At 35.9% G+C, this 19,237-nt stretch overlaps 1 protein-coding gene across 1 annotated transcript in view; it reads right to left on the bottom strand.

The window, feature by feature from the left end:
• Window positions 1-19,237, bottom strand: part of LOC148941036 (C2 domain-containing protein 5) — a 290,635-nt gene that overhangs the window by 127,704 nt on the left and 143,694 nt on the right. Inside the window, exons 13-14 of the mRNA XM_089105147.1 lie at window positions 18,294-18,401; window positions 12,048-12,257 (exon numbers count right to left, since the gene is read on the bottom strand). Coding sequence (XP_088961273.1) covers window positions 12,048-12,257; window positions 18,294-18,401 — 318 coding nt within the window. The remainder of the gene's footprint in view (window positions 1-12,047; window positions 12,258-18,293; window positions 18,402-19,237) is intronic.

Genomic DNA, 19,237 nt, shown 5'->3' with positions numbered 1-19,237 from the left:
CTTTGCTAATTTAGTCTTTTTTTTTAAAACAGCTCGAGTTAATTCCACATTTTTGAAGCGTATTAGCACTGGAGACACTTTAGATTGATCATTAGAGTCATTCAAACTAAATCGATAAACATTTACAATATTATTAACTTCAAAACCAGGGACCAGCATCTTGTCTTTAATGATAACCGATAATTCTTTCTTTAGATCATTTCCAGGCCTCTGCCTTACTCCATTAATCACTAAGCAATCCAACATCTTTTCTTGTTCAAAATCATTTACTTTCGATTCCAATGACAAAATCCTACTTTCCAAGCTTTTAACCATTGCAAATAGTCCTTTGAGTGATTTTTCTATTTCTTGGAATTTTGGGTTGTAATCAATGGAAATAGCATCATGAATTATTTTGACTATAATATCAATTGCTTCATTTGCTGTATCAGGGTCTGATAGTTTAGCCCTTACTTGACGGGAAATCTCGGCCGTAAGAATCACTTGTGGCCGATTTAATTCATCATGGGTAAAAGCTATTTTTTGCAGGATTAGGCTAGGTGCCATTGAGTCTTCTGCAATAACGCTCGCTGGGTTTAATGCTAGATAAGTAGGTGATGACGATTTATAAATGTCTGGAAACGAATCCAATTGGGTAAATGCTGTACCAACATCTTTTTCCGTTCTTTTGCGAACACTAGGGTTATCCGAAAGCAATTTCAAGTTAGACTCTGCCACTTGGTGCTCAGAATGATTGCCATAGCAAAAAACTGTATGTCGCCATAATCCTTTAGCACTACTCTTTGACTGCAAAACAATTGCTGGCCAAGGGGGGTAACTATTGAAACTAGCGAGAACAACATCAAAAGGCTTGAATTTCGGCTTAAGCGTAGCACTGAAAGTAAATAATTACTTATCTCTGAGTGGGCCAATTAATCCAGTAATTTGCAAATATTTTCAAGTAATTGCAAGTAGTCCAAGTATTTCAATGCACGATTCAGATGACAATAGTGCTGAATACTAATCCAAAGCCACAATCCATAAATAATCCTTAAGCCGTAATCACATGCAAGTCACTTGTGTAATCAGATTTTAGCTTGATAATTTCCTTTTACGCAAAATCAATTGGCTCCGTGCCTAGGTTTATCCACAAGTAAAAAATTAATCCGTGAAATGTACTTTTATTTTAAGATGTGAACTGGTCACAGACTGAATGAGAAATGTGTTAGAATCATTTAAAATTTCTCTGATTTTTTTGTCGTAATCATCTGAATCTAATACAACAACAGTATTGCCTTTATCGGCTTTCGTAATAATCCTGGAATGATCTTTTTTTTAATGCGTGTAAGACCAAGTGTTCATTTTTACTAAAATTTTTTAAATTTCGATTATCAATAGAAGGCGAATCCAACAAAGTTTCAACAAATTGTGCTCTAACCTCAGCAATCTCTCCAATATCCGCACGAGAGTCATGAAAAGCACCCTCTGTGTTCGCGATAATTTCACTATGAGGTATTTTCGAAGGGGTTATCGAAAATTTCAATCCTTTCGATAGAACCTGATTTTGCTCTGTGTAAGTGGACCTTGAACCACTTTCCCAGTCATCTAATCAAACACGTGAACAACCCCTTAGGTCTCAAAGGGTGTCTGCAAGAAATACCTTAATTAAAATCCAAAATCAAATGACATAGCTTTCCAATTTATTTAATTGCTGGTTCGGTTTTTTTTCGAGTGAATGAATTGATTCCTTTCATTTGTCAGTTGTTCGCTAGTATCCGTCGATGGAAGTTCATGTTTTTTTAGATTTTGTGCAAATCGCGGATATTGGTGAATAACTCGCTTTTATGTTTTTTAGGTAGTTGGTTTTAATTTTTGGCTTTTATTGATACATCATTTCGTTTCGTGCTGAAGAAGAGAGGCGTTTGTCCTCTCAAAATATTCTCTTTGTTTTTTCAGTATCGTCATTTGGCCTATAAAAACCCAATTTTTGCTCGTTTTTCTTTCTTTATGTGATTTCAAGCCAATGTGGTTTAAGAAATTATCTTTGTAAAGAGCGAGGCGTTGAGGAGGGGATTTTCTGACCTTTTTTTAATTAATGCAGCTTTGATTTTGGCTCACCGTACATGAATAATTAAAACAAAATTCGCATATTAGTTTTCCTCTTTTTGGCAAAATGACTTTCCTGAAATTTTGTTCTGACGTAAATTACGAATTAACTTACGTAACGAATTTCTATATTCGTAAGTTTTTATTACGTATATTAGGGCGTTCGCCCCTTAGTCAATACCTCACTCTTTACGCTAAGGTTCGAATTTTGTTCGAATCAGAATCCCCTGAATCACAAAGGCCGGTAAATTAGAATAGATAGCTCTTTTGAAAGTAGTAAAAAAACTTTAGCGTAGAGAGTGAGGTATTGACTAGGGGGCGAAACCCCTAATATACGTTATCATTTCTGTTCGTTTTAAGTTTTAATGTTGTTCCTTACTTTCAGTTGAAAAAAGCTTGTTTTTTTTATTTAGTTTCTAATCGTTTTTTTTAAATAATGCTGGGAAATCTGGCACCCCTTCATAGAAAATTCCCTTCCCCCAAGGAAACATCCTCTATGGAAAGATTCTCCCCCGTAACCCCTATCCCCCCCCCCATAAATTCCTCCTGAAAACGCCTGTATATTTCCCAATAACCAATGCTATATGTAAACCTATGGTCAGAGTTTATAACTTACAGCCCTTCCCTTGGGAGCCGTAGGGGATTAAGTCATCCTCAAAGACATATTAATTAGATTTTCGAATATGCTGAACAAAATGGTTATCTCAAAATTATGATTAGGTGAGTTCGGGAAAAGAAGAGCGTGGGAGGGGGCCCAGTTGCCCTCTAATTTTTTTGGTCACTTAAAAGGGGTACTAGAACTTTTAATTTCCGTTCGAATGAGTCCTCTCACGATATTTTAGGACTAATTAATCGATACGATCACCCCATGGGGAAATAAAAAATAAAATAAAATAAAAATAAACACGCATCCGTGATCTTTCTTCTGGCAAAAAATACAAAATTCCACATTTTTGCAGATAGGAGCTTGAACCTTCTATAGTAGGGTTCTCTGATACGCTGAATCGGATGGTGTGTTTCAAACAGTTCGTGGTAGCGAACTGTAAGTAAGGAGTGACTCGGCTCAATTGTAACCGAAACTCTAAAAACTGGAATTTTGATACCCGTAGATACATCAATAGAATCTGATTTTTATGCTAATTTCAAATATATAAATTCCATTAAGTTTGAATCTGTCACACAACTTTATTTTTTAAAACAATAAAAAACTTTAGCGTAAAGAGCGAAGTATTGAGGAGGAGACAGCCCCTTACATATACGGAATAATTTCTGTTCGTTTTAAGTTTTAATGTCGCTCCTTATTTTCAGTTAAAAAAACTTGTTTTTTTTATTTAACTTAATTAAAGTTCCATGACATTTAGGGGGTGTTTCGCGTAACTTTTGATGGGTAAGACTAAACTTGATAAAATTTATATATTTGAAATCAGGATAAAAATCTGATTCTTTTGATGTATCAATTGGTATCAAAATTCCGTTTTTTAGAGTTACGGTTACTATTGAGCCGGGTCGCTTCTTACTTACAGTCCGTTACCACGAACTGTTTGATCTACTGGTATCAAAATTCCGTTTTTAAACTTTCGGTTAATATTGAGCCAGGTCACTCCTTACAGATCGTTACCACGAACTGTTTGAAATCTGGCAACTCTGTATCCTAAACTTCCCTTAATGAAGAAACAAATTAGGGTACAGGTTAAGAAAGCGGTAAACAAGCAATAAGTGAAGTTTCTTTAATGCTAATGAAATAAAACAAAATAGGATAGAAATATAATAGTTTAGAAACAAATTCGGGCTATATATTTGTACATTAGCGGGTGGAGGTGGGGGTAAAACATAGCATATTAACCTAGCCTAGGTACCTTTTTCCCCCTTAACCCAAAAAACAAAAGTTTAAATACTGTAAACACAATGACAAACCACGGTTTGCAATCCAATTCTCTAAAGAGACCTGTTTGACTAGTTTCTCCCCTATACAATTGTCTCGTGTTCGCCGCTTTCTTAACCAGTACCCCAAATTAGAAATATTAGAAAAAGGAGCCTGTCTTCTTTTCCAATATGTGAGTGCAAGAAGATAGTATGCGTGGAAAATGTAGGTTCCACCCTCACGGAAAAACCCCCTCCTTCCCTCCTGACGGAAACATCATCTAGACAATTCAATCCTAGTGAAATTTACCCCGGACAATTACCATTAACATATCCCCACGTAAAATTGAGCCGGCACAGAGAAAGCAGGATACATACAGACAATTTCAACAAATACCCCCAGTGAAATTCTGGCAAATTCCCCAGTGAAAACTTTCCCTGAAAAGTTCACCCCCTGGAAACTTCCCTCCCCGTAAAAAATTTTCCCCGTGGAAATTCCCCCTCCAGAAAATGGGGAAAATATTAGAAAAAAGAGCCTGTCTTCTTGTCCAATATGTGAGTGCATGATGATAGTTCGTTCAAATTCATGTGATATTTGTGGAACATATGAAAAACTGTTAAGTGTTATTGGGAGTGAATGTTAGGACACTATTATCCGGGTGAGAAGACTCGTCAAGATAAGTATGTAGAACGTTGAAACGCGGAGGAGATTATAGCCTAGTTTTCATGCAAATCTCATTACATTGATAAGACATTTAAAAGTTAATCAATTTTAATATTTTGATTATTGCAATAGCAAACAAGTAAAATGATAAAAAATAATAAATACTGGAGATATTTTAATTTTCAAAACATTTGAATAAACTACGTGACATTCTATGTCCTAAATTTCCTCAGATATTAGATACTAAACTTCCTACTAGATATTGGTAATCAATCTTGAAGAAAAACGAGATGACATATTTTACATAAAATCAAGTTTTTTCCTAATATAAGCCGAGGAAACATGACAATGCTATATAACCCACTTTTGTTTGCAGAGATTCGTCTTTGTATCATTACGAGGTAAGGCCGTTTTATGTTCCCAAGAAATGGATAAGTTATTGTTTTATTTGCCCCTTTCTGACGCATAACTCAGTGATAAAGCCAACGATTCAAACATGCTTTGTAGTGCATAGTACAGAGGCTCAGAGGAAGGTGAAGCTAGATGGGTATGAGAGGGAGAGAAAGAGAGAGTGAGAGAGAGAGAGAGAGAGTGAGTGAGTGAAAGTAAAAAAGAGAGAGTGAGAGTCAAAAAGAGAGAGAGAGAGAGTGAAATAAAGAGAGAGATGAAAGAGAGAGAGAGTGAGAGAGAGAGAGAGTACAAGAGAGAGAGTGAGAGTAATAGAGAGAGAGTGAAATAAAGAAAGAGAGAGAGAGAGATGAAAGAGAGAGAGAGAGAGAGAGAGAGAGAGAGAGAGAGAGAGAGAGAGAGAGAGAGAGTAAAAGAGGAAGAGAGGGAGAGAGAGAGAGATAGAGAGAGAGAAAAAGAGAGAGAGAGGGAAAGAGAGAGAGGGGGAAAGAAAGAGAGAGAGAGAGAGAGAGAGAGAGAGAGAGAGAGAGAGATTTATCAGAAAGATATAGCACAGCAGCTTATTTTATGTTTATTCTTTTTTCTTAATTATGTCGTTCGTGTTTATTGTTTTGTCTAGTATTGAGGGTTTTTTCTAATTCACATTTCATATGAATTTTCTTCCTTATATCTTGACGCTGTGTTCCCTGGGTTTTAGCCTGATTTTCCAATATTTCTTTTTTTCATTTGACTCAAAAGTGCAAATTCAGCCAGTCATGACTTGTGGTGGCAGTCTTGCTTTCCCACTTTTGTCTAAACCCTGGAATACAAACTATCGCAAGCATATTGTGGAAACAAATCAATACCTGGGCACAGTAAATTTTGAATAATCGCCAAAAAAGTCTAAACTCGGGCCATTTTTATTCCCCTCCTTTATCTTAGTCGGTATAACATTTTGGAAACCCTAATACTTTCCAATTTAGGTATAAACATATTATTAGCTTTTTTTAATTAACTATATAAAATATTAGTGTATACAAAATAGAGTATCTTCACAAAATGTTAAAACGGGGGGTTATATCCTTTGTCTTGATTTAAATATCTTTAATTCTTTAGCTTTATTTCAAGGGCTGCTTCGCCACCTTAACGCTAGTTACGCTAATGGTAAGTTTTTGAATGTTCAGTGGAATCTGCTGAAAAATCTTGGATCTCATTTACCTTTTTCGTATAAAAACTGATTTATGGGGAAAATTTGAAATTTGGCAACGATAAAAATAACACTAGAGAGAAATAACAAAAATAACAAAAAAAGAATCACCAGAAATTTATTATATACTATACCAATTTGTCTTTCGGGAGCTTCTATATCAACATTCGATTCAGAAGAAAAGGGTCCAACCACTGAGAAAAAAAAGTTTTTTTTCGAAAAAAAAAACATTTTTGAAAAATTTACCTGAAAATTTACCATTTGGACAGCTGGTAAAAAAAATTTTCGACACAAACACAGCTTTTGTGTATTGGCATAAAATTGCACACAGAAGAACCAATAAGGTACAATTTAGCTCCGCGTTCTTTTAACCGGCTTACAATTTAACATAAAACGTATATGAGCTGACAAAGAAAAATTGACAAAAAAACAAAAAAAAGCACGGACACTGGCTCAAAGATATTATCCAAAGCACTTTCACCAAAAACATCAAAGCACCCAGCACCTTAAAGAACGGACACTGGCTCAAAGATATTATCCAAAAGTACTTTCACCAAAAACCTTGAAGCACCCAGCACCTTAAAGGACGGACACTGGCTCAAAGATACTATCCAAAGCACTTTCACCAAAAACCTTACAGCACTAAGTACCTTAAAGGACCGACAATGGCTCAAAGATATTATCCAAAGCACTTTCACCAAAAACCTTAGAGCACCCAGCACCTTAAAGGACGGACATTGGCTCAAAGACATTATCCAAGGCACTTTCACCAAAAACCTTAAAGCACCCAGCACATTAAGCACGGACACTGGCTCCAAGATATTTTCTAAAGCACTTTCACCAAAAACCTTAAAGCAGCCAGCTTTAAGGTTTTAAAGGACGGACACTGGCTAAAAGATATTATCCAAGGCACTTTCACCAAAAACCATAAAGCACACACCACCTTATAGGACGGACACTGGCTCAAAGATATTATCCAAAGCACTTTCACCAAAAACCTTAAAGCACCCAGCACATTAAGCACGGACACTGGCTCCAAGATATTATCTAAAGCACTTTCACCAAAAACCTTAAAGCAGCCAGCTTTAAGGTTTTAAAGGACGGACACTGGCTAAAAGATATTATCCAAGGCACTTTCACTCAAAACCTTAAAGTGCCCAGGACCTTATAGGACGGACAACTGGCTCAAAGATATTATCCAAAGGACTTTCACCAAAAACGATTCAAAATTATATGATGAACCAGAAAGCAATTTTTGCTGTCATTGCTCTCCTACAAAATGTTTTCTTTGAATATCAGGAAGAAAAAATATTTGTACAAAATATTCACTAGATATTTGAACCCTCCACAAGCGATGGGGAATCCCGGTACTCAAAAGAGCGGACACGTGCTCGAAAAACTCCCCGAAGAACTCTGACGAAGGTGAAAAAAGCAGAGAATGAACCCAAGTTCATTTTTATCCCAAGTATTTTTATCCTCCTGAAAAATGTATTTCTGTGGTACCTTGAAAGTAGGAAAAAATATTGGTAAATCATATTCACTGAAATTATTTATCTATTTTTTATTTATTTAATTTAATTTTTTTGTTAGTTTGATTAATTTTTGTTTGAAAAATGTAAGTAGCCGCCCCGTCGCAAGTGCTTTTTTCTATCTTTTTTTGGGGCGACTATTAGTAATTTAGTTGTTATGTTTTTATTAGTAAATACAAAAATTTAATTAAATTCAATTGAAAGTCGCCCCCCCCCATCCGTGGGCCATAAAGAACCTCGGAAACAAAAGGACTAGCACTTGTTCAAAGATATTATTTGAAGTAGTGGACTGAAGAAACAAGAATGCAGACAATGAAACCATAGCGATTTTTTTCTCTCTCTCTCTCTTGCTCGCTTACAAAATGTTTACACCAAGAACATCAAAATAAACATTTTTTCCGTCTCGAAACCTTTTTAGTTCTATTCATGCCTAAACACTGCTATTTTCGAGGAATTTCTTTTGGTTGTTTCATAAATATGTTTTAGAGCAGTATTACATTTTCGTCAGTGTCGCCACGTTGAACCGTGAAAATGCCGAGGCAAAACCAATTCGCTAAATTTGACAATGCTTAACATTAACAATCTGTTGATTCCTAAATACCACTGCACCTTCAAATGCAAGCTACAACTTGTTAAGCTGTTTAGACCCATATGTTTTTGGCTTCTTTTTTATTGTTTTTTTAGCTTGTTTGGAATTTCACAGGAAGCAAAAACTCCTTAACTGTATAGGGAAGTTTTTTACATGAAAATTGGAAACCTGGCTTTTATTGTTATGCTTTAAGATATATTTGATTGTGGAACTTTTCACGTAGCCCGAGAAAAAAAAAATAAGTCCCCTTTCACTGTCCCTGGTACATTAACAAAAGCAAATATTGGTAACTAATAGGATATCCGCCTCACATTTGGGACATATACGACCCCGGAAGCCAAAAAACGGACGTTTTCCCGAAGAAAGTATGTAAAATACTTTTACCAAGAAAGTAAAATTTTCATCCCTTCAGAGGATAATTATTCTACCTGAGAAAAACGTAATTCTAAAAAAATCAGCTTTGATGTTGGAATTGCTATATATTTATTATGGCTTGGGACGCCTTCGCCTCTGTATGTCTCGGAGCTCATTAGACTAGTATAAATTCTAGTGATTTCGTTAAGTTCTGCCAGCTTTCTGCAACGCTTCTATTTTCTCTAATTTGACTTCCGCTACAAGCGAAAACTCCTCAGTTGAAAATGGATGCCAGTTTTACTAAAATTGAAGCCAAACGATTGTATACGGCTAACAAAAATGTAATACAACATAAAAGACCACGGGAATTCCCAGGAAACATCTGAATTTCAGATTCCGGGTGAGGCAGGAAACGTCTGGTCCTGTCACAAGCACAAGAAAGTAGTCAACAAAAGTAGATAACAAGCACATTGTAGATCACAAAAGTAGATAGCAAAGCAGATAGCGAGTAGAAAACAAAGCAGATAACAAGTAGATAACAGAATTAGATAACAAGCAAACAGTAGATCAAAAAAGTAGATAGCAAAGCAGATAGCAAGTAGACAACAAAAGAAGATAGCAGGCATATAGTAGATCACAAAAGTAGATAACAAAGCAGATAGCAAGTAGATAACAGAAGTAGATAACAAGCAAACAATAGATCACAAAAGTAGATATAAAGTACATGACAAGTAGATATCAAAAGTAGATAATAAACAAATGCAGTATTTCGGCTCTTGAAGGATGATATGCCATTAGGTGTATTATTAATGATAACCCATATCCCATTTCCCCTCGGCTTTTCTGTGGAAATGGTGATGTTTTTTTTGCTATTTTTAAAATTAGATTTTTGACCTCTATAACTAGAAGACCAAATTGGGATCGTGGCCCCTCCGACGCTATCCCGTCAAGTTTACACCTCTTAACACCAGCCCTCGTGCTAAAATTTTGGTCAAGTAGAGATTTTCCAAGTGGGCGTCTGTTGTAGCATTAACAAAGGAAGCAGTTTTTCATTATTTTTTTTTAGGATTTTCTTTTACTAAAAAATTTAATAACTAGTTTACAGTCATTTTTTTTCTTTTTTTTTGTTCTTTGAGCATTTTTTAATAAGTCTTTATTATCAGTTTCTATTAAATCCTGTCCTTAGACTGGCAAAAGTCAAGCTTTTAGGGATAAAGGCTTAAAAAGCAGTTGAGCAAACAACATTCAAAATTTCTATTTAGAAAGCGTTCGGAAGAGAAAGCAACATCTGGACCAAAGGGAATTTTTTGAAGAGTTCTATGGGAAAAGAGACAGAGGCAAAAAGATTCTTTGGTTTCTAAGAAACCTGACACATACAATCCTATATACTTTATTACCCGTATCCTTTTAAACGCTAGTAACAGGGATATCTGAGTGTCTTTAGAATAGAGAAAAAAATTCAAGATGACGGTGTGAAAGATGTAATTACTTTTTACAGAAACAGAGTATGATTCATACTTCAATAGTATTTGTCAATGAGGTGATGATTAAGGACTTCTTCTAGAAATAATAAGTGTGACGTTAAAAAAAAAGAAATAAAAAGACGGAAAAATGCTCACATTGAAACATAAATACATAAAAAATACAGAAATATATTAAATAAACGAAAATAATTGAAATTTACTAGTTTAGTAAAGGCAAAATATTACAGAATTCAAGGTCATTAACCCTCCGAATGGCATGGAACCCTTGTTTATCGTAGAGGACAATGGACTCTTAATTCAGAGCTATTGCTCTAAAGGCAATTTTGAAAATGACTCTTAACATCTTTAATTAAACAAGATTCATTGATAATGATGTTCAAGATAAACAAGTTTATTCTTGTTTATTCAAGATAAACAAGAGTCAGGGACGTCATATGAGAGGAATCACAAGAGAAGCGGACGTTGCCCTTGCTCAATTTAAAAGACATTAAGAGGAAGGTGTTGCAAACAAGCCATCAAACAATTTCAGTGCTACAATATCTATTGTAGAGAAACTTGTATAAATATTGTGGTTACACTTAACAGAGAGGTCAAAATATTTAAGCTCCAAGAACTTTTTCACATATTTTTTTTTTCAATCATGGCTGGGACGGACGATATGGACCAAAAATATATGCCTTCATGGGATCAGCTTCAAATGTTCGTGTGGCCTCTCTGTAAAGTGGTTATACTTTACAGAGAGGTCAAAATATTTAAGCTCCAAGAACTTTTTCAAATATTTTTTTTTCAATCATGGCTGGGACGGACGATATGGACCAAAAATATATGCCTTCATGGGATCAGCTTCAAATGTTCGTGTGGCCTCTCTGTAAAGTGGTTATACTTTACAGAGAGGTCAAAATATTTAAGCTCCAAGAACTTTTTCAAATATTTTTTTTTTCAATCATGGCTGGGACGGACGGTATGGACCAAAAATGTATGCCTTCGTCGATCAGCTTCAAATGTTTCGGGCTTGCTATAGGCTGAAGAACCACCAAAGGGAAAAGACAAATTCCTTTTGAAGCTTTTAACTGAATTCGAGATCAGAGTAGCCATCAATTGATAATGAAATGTAACTGAAAATAAACATTAAATGCAATATAGGCACTAGGAAAGCTACATTTTTTAGTTTCAGACAATTTTTGAATGTGGGGGGGGGGTTAAAAACTGGCCAAGTCCGAACAAGCTGTAAACTGACTTTACTGCTGTATGAAGTATACCTACAGAAGGGGAGTAGTGTTAGAACACAAAATCAAGGGATTGCTCCCCTCCTGCCACCTGGTGTACATTTCGGGCCGCCGAGTGTGCCACACAGTTCCGCCACGCTTGGTACAGATCAAATTTTAGCGAAATTTTCAAAGATTCTTGAATTGAGAAGGGCTTTGTTGACAAAAATCAACATAGAAATGGTGCAATTAGTTCCGACATGCTTGTGACAGTTCCACGGAACACGCTACCTGGAGTATATGATTTCTAAGAGTGGGTTACATCTTCGGATTGGAACAATTGAAGCCAGCAATGGCTGCCAAAATCATACCGAGGGGAGTATTTCTTAGGATTGGGTAAAACAGAGGTGGACACATTAACAGTACCATGAACGAGTCTGCTATAAAGAGAAAAAAGAGATAAACAAGCCCTATCTCAAAATACCACAACCAGGGGGAGGGGGGCACCAACGACCCAGCGACTAATGATGCTATATAACTTTTTAGAGGCAATGAATCTTCGTGGCCTAATCCTCGACCCAGATTAATAAGTCCCCTGTTAGTAATAATAAACCGACTTCAAACTATGTTATGAGCAACACAACTAAAACTACTCAAAATATTCATCAAACCCAGTAATTTACCTGAAGTAGAGTATTGAAACACCCGTCCAACTGTTTCTGCGACGAATAAGCTCCTCTACCTTGCCACACTCTAGTGAATGACAAATAATTACTTTCAAGTTTTGACCAGTTCAATCCAGGTAGCTTCTCGGTTGTGCAAGAATAAAATGTCATAGGAGGCCTCCCGTCCGCTAATATTGATGCAATATCCAACTCACTAGGATCGTCAATCTATATTTTAAATAAATAATATTTTATTTATAAATAATATTAAACAATCATTTTAAATAATAATATATGTAAATAAATTCAAAACATGCCTTCAAAATAAAAAAGAAAAATCTTCAATATTTAACATTGAAAGAATCAGCAAACTAACGATCACAAGTAGATACGGCAAAAATATCGAATATCAAAACAAATGTAAAATTTGCCTTCCAAAATATAAATTTACCTTCAAGTTCAGCCTTCAAAATTATGAAATTTACGTTCATAAATCGCCCTAAAAAATCTATGAAATCACTGGTAGATGCACAAAATATTAATACCAAAAAACATACAAAATTTACCATTAAATTTTACTTTCAAAATTTGAAATTTGCATTCAAAATTTAGCACAAAAAATAAGCAAACTGTGGGATTGTTAGTAAATACAGTATCACTAATAGATGTAAAAAAATATATATATAATACCAAACGCATGCGAATTTTACCATTAAATTCTACTTTCAAAATTGAAATTTTGCTTCAAAATTAGCATAGAAAATCAGCAAATTAAGGGATTAATCGTAGATACAGCATCACTAGTAGATGTAGAAAATATACAATACCAAACACGAGCTTTCTACTTTCAAACACGAACTTTATTTTGAAGCTTAGACTTTCAAAATTCACCGTCGAAAAAGCAGTTAACTTTCTGATTATTAGTAGATTAGCTAAAATTAAAAGTTTTCGAAAAAGACGTTTTTCAAAGAAAAATAAAGATTTTTAAACATTTCAAACAGTTCGTGGTAACGAACTGTAAGTAAGGAGCGACCCAGTTCAATAGTAACCGAAACTCTATGCCCTTCATAGCTACCCTCCCCAACGCGTTCAATCAAAATATTGAGATAGCCACATTGTCCGAAATAGTCTGAAGTTCGGTAACTATGCTTCCGCGAATGACATGACCCCCACCGCCACTAAAGCGGGTTGGTTATTGTTTACATAAAGGGTTTCTTTATACATAAGGGAGGGATGTTTGGTCTTGGGTCTCCAAAAAGGCTTAGGATATTAGGGTGGAGGTTCTAGAGCATTTTTAGGAGATATTGAAAAGTGATTGGAGGGCAACCAGTCCCCGACCCGAACTTTATATATACCCCCTTACCTGAATACAGATCACAATTTTGAAATATAAATTGTTTCAGAATACTCAAAAGGTCAAATAAATTACCTCCGAAGATGACATGATCCTCCTCATAGCCCTCAGGGCAAGTGTAGTTAATTATGCAATTTGCCCATCTTTTACATAAGGGTCTGAAGGTGAAATTTCAGGGAATATTAAGTGGAACCTTTAATTGAATCAAAAGACACTATGTGCAACCAGGCTATCAGAAGGTCGTATCTGTAACATCTCAAGACCGGCTGAGGGTATCAAGTTAAAACTTTCAGGGTATGCTTAGGAGGATATTGAAAAGTGATCAGAGGGAACCAGTCCCTTTCACCCTTTTTAATCCCCTCCCCCTCAATCTTGACCAAGATATTGACATACCCATCTTTTCAGAACAGTCAAAAGGAGCAATAGCTATGCTTTCGGGATGACAAGACCTCCCACTGCCTTCGGGGCAAGGGTTATAATATAAATTATGCAATTTGCCTATTGTTTACATGTAGCATTTATTATCGGGAAAGGGGGGAATTATTGGTCCTGGGTGGGCACGAAAAGGCCAAGGGTATTAAGGTGAAACTTCAGGGAATTGTGGTGAACACTTCGTGCGTTTAGGTTATCAAAAGAGCGTATTTCTTATATCTGAGGAACTGATGAAGTCTATTGAAACTTTCAGGAAACGTTGAGGAGGATGTTCAAAAGTGATTGGAGGGCAACTAGCATCCAGCCTGCGTCCTCCTTGCCCTTTTAAGGTAGCCCCCTTTCAACACTTTACCAAAATTTTTAGATAGGCATTTTCTTCAGAATAGTCAAAAGGTCAAACAACTATGCCCCCCGGGATGACATGACCCCCAAAGCCCTCGGAGTGACGGTTGTCATTTATGCAATTTGTCCATTGCTTACCTATAGGATCTATTATTGGGAAACGGGGGAGCGTTTGATCCTGGGTGGGTCCAAAAAGTCTGAGAGTACTATGGTAAAACTTCAGGGAAGGTTGAACTAAATAAAAAAGCACTGTGTGTATCCAGGTTATCAAAAGGGTATATCTGCAATAAATTAGGAATACCTTAGCAATATTATACTGAAACTTTCACAGCTTCTATAACTGCGATTGCAACTGCAAGTACGACTACTTGCAACTACTTGAGACAGCGAATATGAATTCTTCCGAATATGACTACTTGCGACTGCGACTGTTTGCGAATGTAACTACTTACAACAGCGCTGCTTTTGGCTAAAACTACTTGCAACCGTGACTACTTGCGATTATAACTACTTGCAACTACAATACTGACTACTTGCTACTGTTTATGGCTGCATCTTCAACTACCTGCAACTACGACTACTGTTACTACTACTCCAATTTTGACTGTAACTTTGATGCTACTCGTAGTACTACTTCTACTGCTACTATAGCTGTTGGTACGAATACTGTTGAACTAAGCCAAAAGAGTTTAAGTGTATCCAGGTTGTCAAAAGAGCTTATCAGCAATTTCTTAGGAATGACTAATGTTATTAAGTTAGAAATTTTGAGGAATCTTAAGGGGGATGCTGAACCAAATCTAGAGACTCTATCTGCACCAAGGACCTCAAAAAGGGCATATCTGTAATATCTCAGGAACTACTAAGGGCATCAAGCTGAAACTTTAAGAGGACTTTGAGGGGGCGTTGCACTAAATCAAAAGACGCTAATTGCATCCAGGTTTTCAAAAAGACTTATCTGCAATATTTCAGGAATGACTAAGGTTATCAAGTTTAAAATTTCAGAGAATATAGAGGGGGATGTAAAACTAAATCAAAACACTCTACCTGAATCAAGGTGTTCAAAAGGACGTATCTGTACACAAAAAATGCTAAGTACATCAACTTGAAACTTTTGGAAGATTTTGAGGAGGGTGTTGCACTTAATCAAAAGACTCTAAGTTGCTCTAGGTAATCAAAAAGGACTCATCTGTAATATCTCAAAAGCGGCTAAGGTTATCAAGCTGAAAAATTTGGGGAATTTTGAGGCTAATGTTGAATTAAATCAAAAGACTCTATCTGCATACGGGTAACCAAAGGAACTTATATGTCATATCTCAGAAACTGCTAAATTTATTAAATTGAAACTTCTAGAGAATGTCGAGGGAGGTTTCGCACAAGCGCATCCAGGTTGTCAAAAGGGCGTATCTGGGCGTATCTATATTGATCTCATAGACGGCTAAGGGTGCTAAGTTGAAACTTCCAGAGACTGCTAATGCAAATTTTAATCTAAATCCAAAGGAACTATATGCATTCAGGTTGTGAATACGATATATCTTCAATATATCAACAACAGGTAAGGGTTTTAAGTTGAAACTTTCAGAGACTTTTGATGGAGATGCAGAACTTAAAGACACTATCGGTATCCCGATTTCGAGAAGGGTGCATCTCCAATGCATCAGGATAGGCTAATATTATTAAGATAAACTTTCAGAAAATATAGAGTGTAATATTGAACTAAAATAAAAGAAATCACATGCATCCAGGTTGTCAAAATGACATGTCCGAAATATATCAGGAGCAGTTACGGGTATAAAGTAGAAACTTCCAGAGATTGTTGAGCGGCCTACAATATCTCAGAACTGACTAATGATATTTAATTAATATTTTCAAGGAATACTGAGGTGATGTTGAACTAAATCAAAAGATACTATATGCATCCAGGTTGTCAGCACGGTGAGTGCAATGTCCCAGAAACGGCGAGGGTATTAAGCCAAAATTTTAGAGAATATTTAGAAAGACATGGTAGGCATTAAGTTTAAACTTTCGGGAAATTTGAGAGGTATGTCGAACTGAATAAAAAACTTTATGTGCATCCAGATTGTCAGAATGCCATCTTTTTCAAACCGGAGTTTCAAGGAGTTTAAAGAGTCAGAAACAAAGAGAGCTGAACGATTCCTCTGTTATACTCTTTTTCTTCTATAACCTTTTGAACATTCTCTTAAGAAGGTCTTACAGTTGAATTGAAACCTTTCTTCAAGAACCGTTCCGAAACTTGATTTCAAATTGAACAAAATTTTTACAATAATTATATTGAATGCAGTCAGAGACAACGCTCAGATCACCTTATGCAACTTAAGAATTTAAATTATAATCCTGAACTTTAATTTTTATGCGAAAAAATAGAGAAGAATTACTTCTATTAATCAATAGTAAAATTTTGGCAATCAAAAACAAAAGGAACTAAATATAAAAAAAAATCCAGAAAACAAGTCTTTCAAATAAAAGTAAAGAGTCAAAATAAAATTTAGGACTAGCATAAATAAACTTTAATAATAATCCATTCTTAAAACGATTATAAATTAGTGTCAAAGAGAAATTGCAACCCAAAACGAACAGAAATTAAAAATAAATACCACATAAATTCTAATAAATACAAATTTTAATTCCCATTGGGAGTTAAATATAAAAATGTTTAGGTATATTGGAGACATAACATTTTTAGCAGCCACCACCCCTTTCTGCAAAAATGGAAGCCCCCTCCACCCTTTTTTTCCAACGCAACCTAAAGATTTCAACTTTAACCACCAGCTGTTCTCAAGCTATTCCAGACATGGTATCTTGATAACCTCAATACACATAATGCCATTTGATTTAACTGTTGTCTCCTAAGTCACGGTTAAACGTCCAGTTCCCCCTTCCCCCATCAACACTCCCCGAACAATTTTAACTTGACACCCCTAGCCATTTCCAAGACATTTACAGATGCACTGTTTTTATAACTTGGCATTATGTAGTGTATTTTGAATGACCTTGATACTAAACTGTGCATGGATTACAAGTTTCATAGGAGTCGAGAAAAGAAAGCCTTCCCCTTTCTTTTCTCAACAGAAACTGAAAGTTTCAAATCCATTTTCCATGACGTTCATAAGATATTACAGATATGCTGTTTTGATAACCTGAACGTTTCAAATACACCCTCCGACCTGTTTCCAACATTTTCCAGATATGATAACCCTTATGCACTCAGTGTCTTTTGGATTTAGGTATACCCTCTCTCCCAAGTCATAGTTTTATGTCAACTTGCATCTCCCTCTTCCCTAATCCATTTCTGAAAGTTGCAACATAAAACCCGAATCCGTTCCCAATATATTTAACATCACGATTTTATCAACCTGGAAAAGCAAATTGTCTTTTCGTGAATCACACTATTTAATTTTCCAGAGGTTACAATTCCCATAGGAGCTCAAAGCGCAAAAATATTTTGGTAGATCGGAGGCAAAAATTTTTAACTGCCTCCCCCCCCCCCACATACACACAAATATGTGAAGTTCCCTTGCCCCGTTCTCCCAGATAGTGTCTTTAAGTTTTAACTTCAAATCCCAAGCTATTCCCAAAATATTACAAATATGCAATTTCGATGACCTAGATATACAATGTCTTTCAATTTACCTCTGCCCCATCCCCTAGGTCAAAATTTGAGGTTCATCCAAAGTCTTCCTGAAAATTTCAACCTGGACCACGAAGCCATTCGAGAATATTGCAGGATATTTGAAAACTCTGGTGCGCATAGCGTCTTTTGATTTATTTACGCACAGGTTTTGTTCCCGGAGTATACTGGCAAAATCTGGGAATCGGGGTCTAGCGATGAACCAGAAATATATCCTATCTGATCAAAAACCAAGACCAAACATGGCCACCTTTTCTACAACTAAAAAACAAACATTTTTTTTTCCAATGAAAGTAAAGAGCGACGTTAAAACTTAGAAATAACAGAGACTGTTCCATATACGAGGGTGGCTGCCCCTTACTCAGCCCCTTACTTTTTACGCTGAAGTTGTATAGTCCTTTGTAGCGTGTAGTTGAGTTAGTCCAGTGAATTCATAAGCCAAAAAACTTGAAAAGCGCAAGAAAAGTAATAACAAGAAAAAAATTCTTACCTCAAGAACGCATGTATCCTTAGCATCACCAGGAATAAACAGATCAGGTAATTCATCATCTGATAAGTCAGAATGATCGGAATCATCTTCCCCACTTTCTTGTAAATGCTAAAATTGAATAACAAATGCTAAAAACGAATGTATATTTTTAAGCACGAAAAGCAAAACTTACGAACCTAGCTTGCCAAAAGGGGATCAAAACTCGAAGATCGAGTAAATAAACAACTCTCTTTAAATACTTACTCAGATATGCTTACTAGACTCTCCGAAACAGGCAGGGGCGTCACGAGGGGGGCCTGCCCCCCAACATTTTCGGCGTTCGGTAAATTTCGACAGAAATTTTGCAAAATCGGCCGAAATTTAGCAAAATTCTTGATTTCTGCAGAAAATTCGGCATAAATCAGGTAGCGATTCGGTAAAATTTACGAAGATCGCCCCCCCCATAAAATGAGCCTCAGGATGCCCCTGGAAAGAGGGGTACCAAAACTAGCGCTTTAAAGTGGCAGTTTCTTTTTCAAAAGGCGTTGATGGGCCAACATTTGTTTTGCTTTTGTATTTTTGTTTTTTATCCTATTTTAGTTTATACATCGTTTTAGCAACCATACTGGCTTAGCACTTCTTTAACAAGACAAAAATACTAGAAAACTGAAACTGCTTCTATATTTTAGAAAATCTTTTACGTTCAACTGAGTAGAATGGCCCCTATTGATCCCACCCCTCACCCCTGCTGCCACCTACAACTTTTTTACATAATTTATGCATGTTTTTATGGTTTGTTGTCAGTGAGAATGAAAAAACAGGATTTTTCTCACTTGAAAAAACAGGAATTTTCTCACTTTTATGGATGTTTCTTGGACGGTTATTAGTGTTGGTCAATTTATTTGATGTTTTTCATGGATGTCAACATCAATTTATGTCTGTTTTATGGTTTTTGTCAGTGAGAA

This window comes from Artemia sp. Qi Xiang Cuo, chromosome 19 (genome assembly GCF_049724085.1).
Source record: "Artemia sp. Qi Xiang Cuo chromosome 19, ASM4972408v1, whole genome shotgun sequence".
Classification (NCBI taxonomy): domain Eukaryota; kingdom Metazoa; phylum Arthropoda; class Branchiopoda; order Anostraca; family Artemiidae; genus Artemia; species Artemia sp. Qi Xiang Cuo.
The sequence above is the reverse complement of the archived record's forward strand: the minus strand, read 5'-3'. Positions and strand labels throughout refer to the sequence as shown.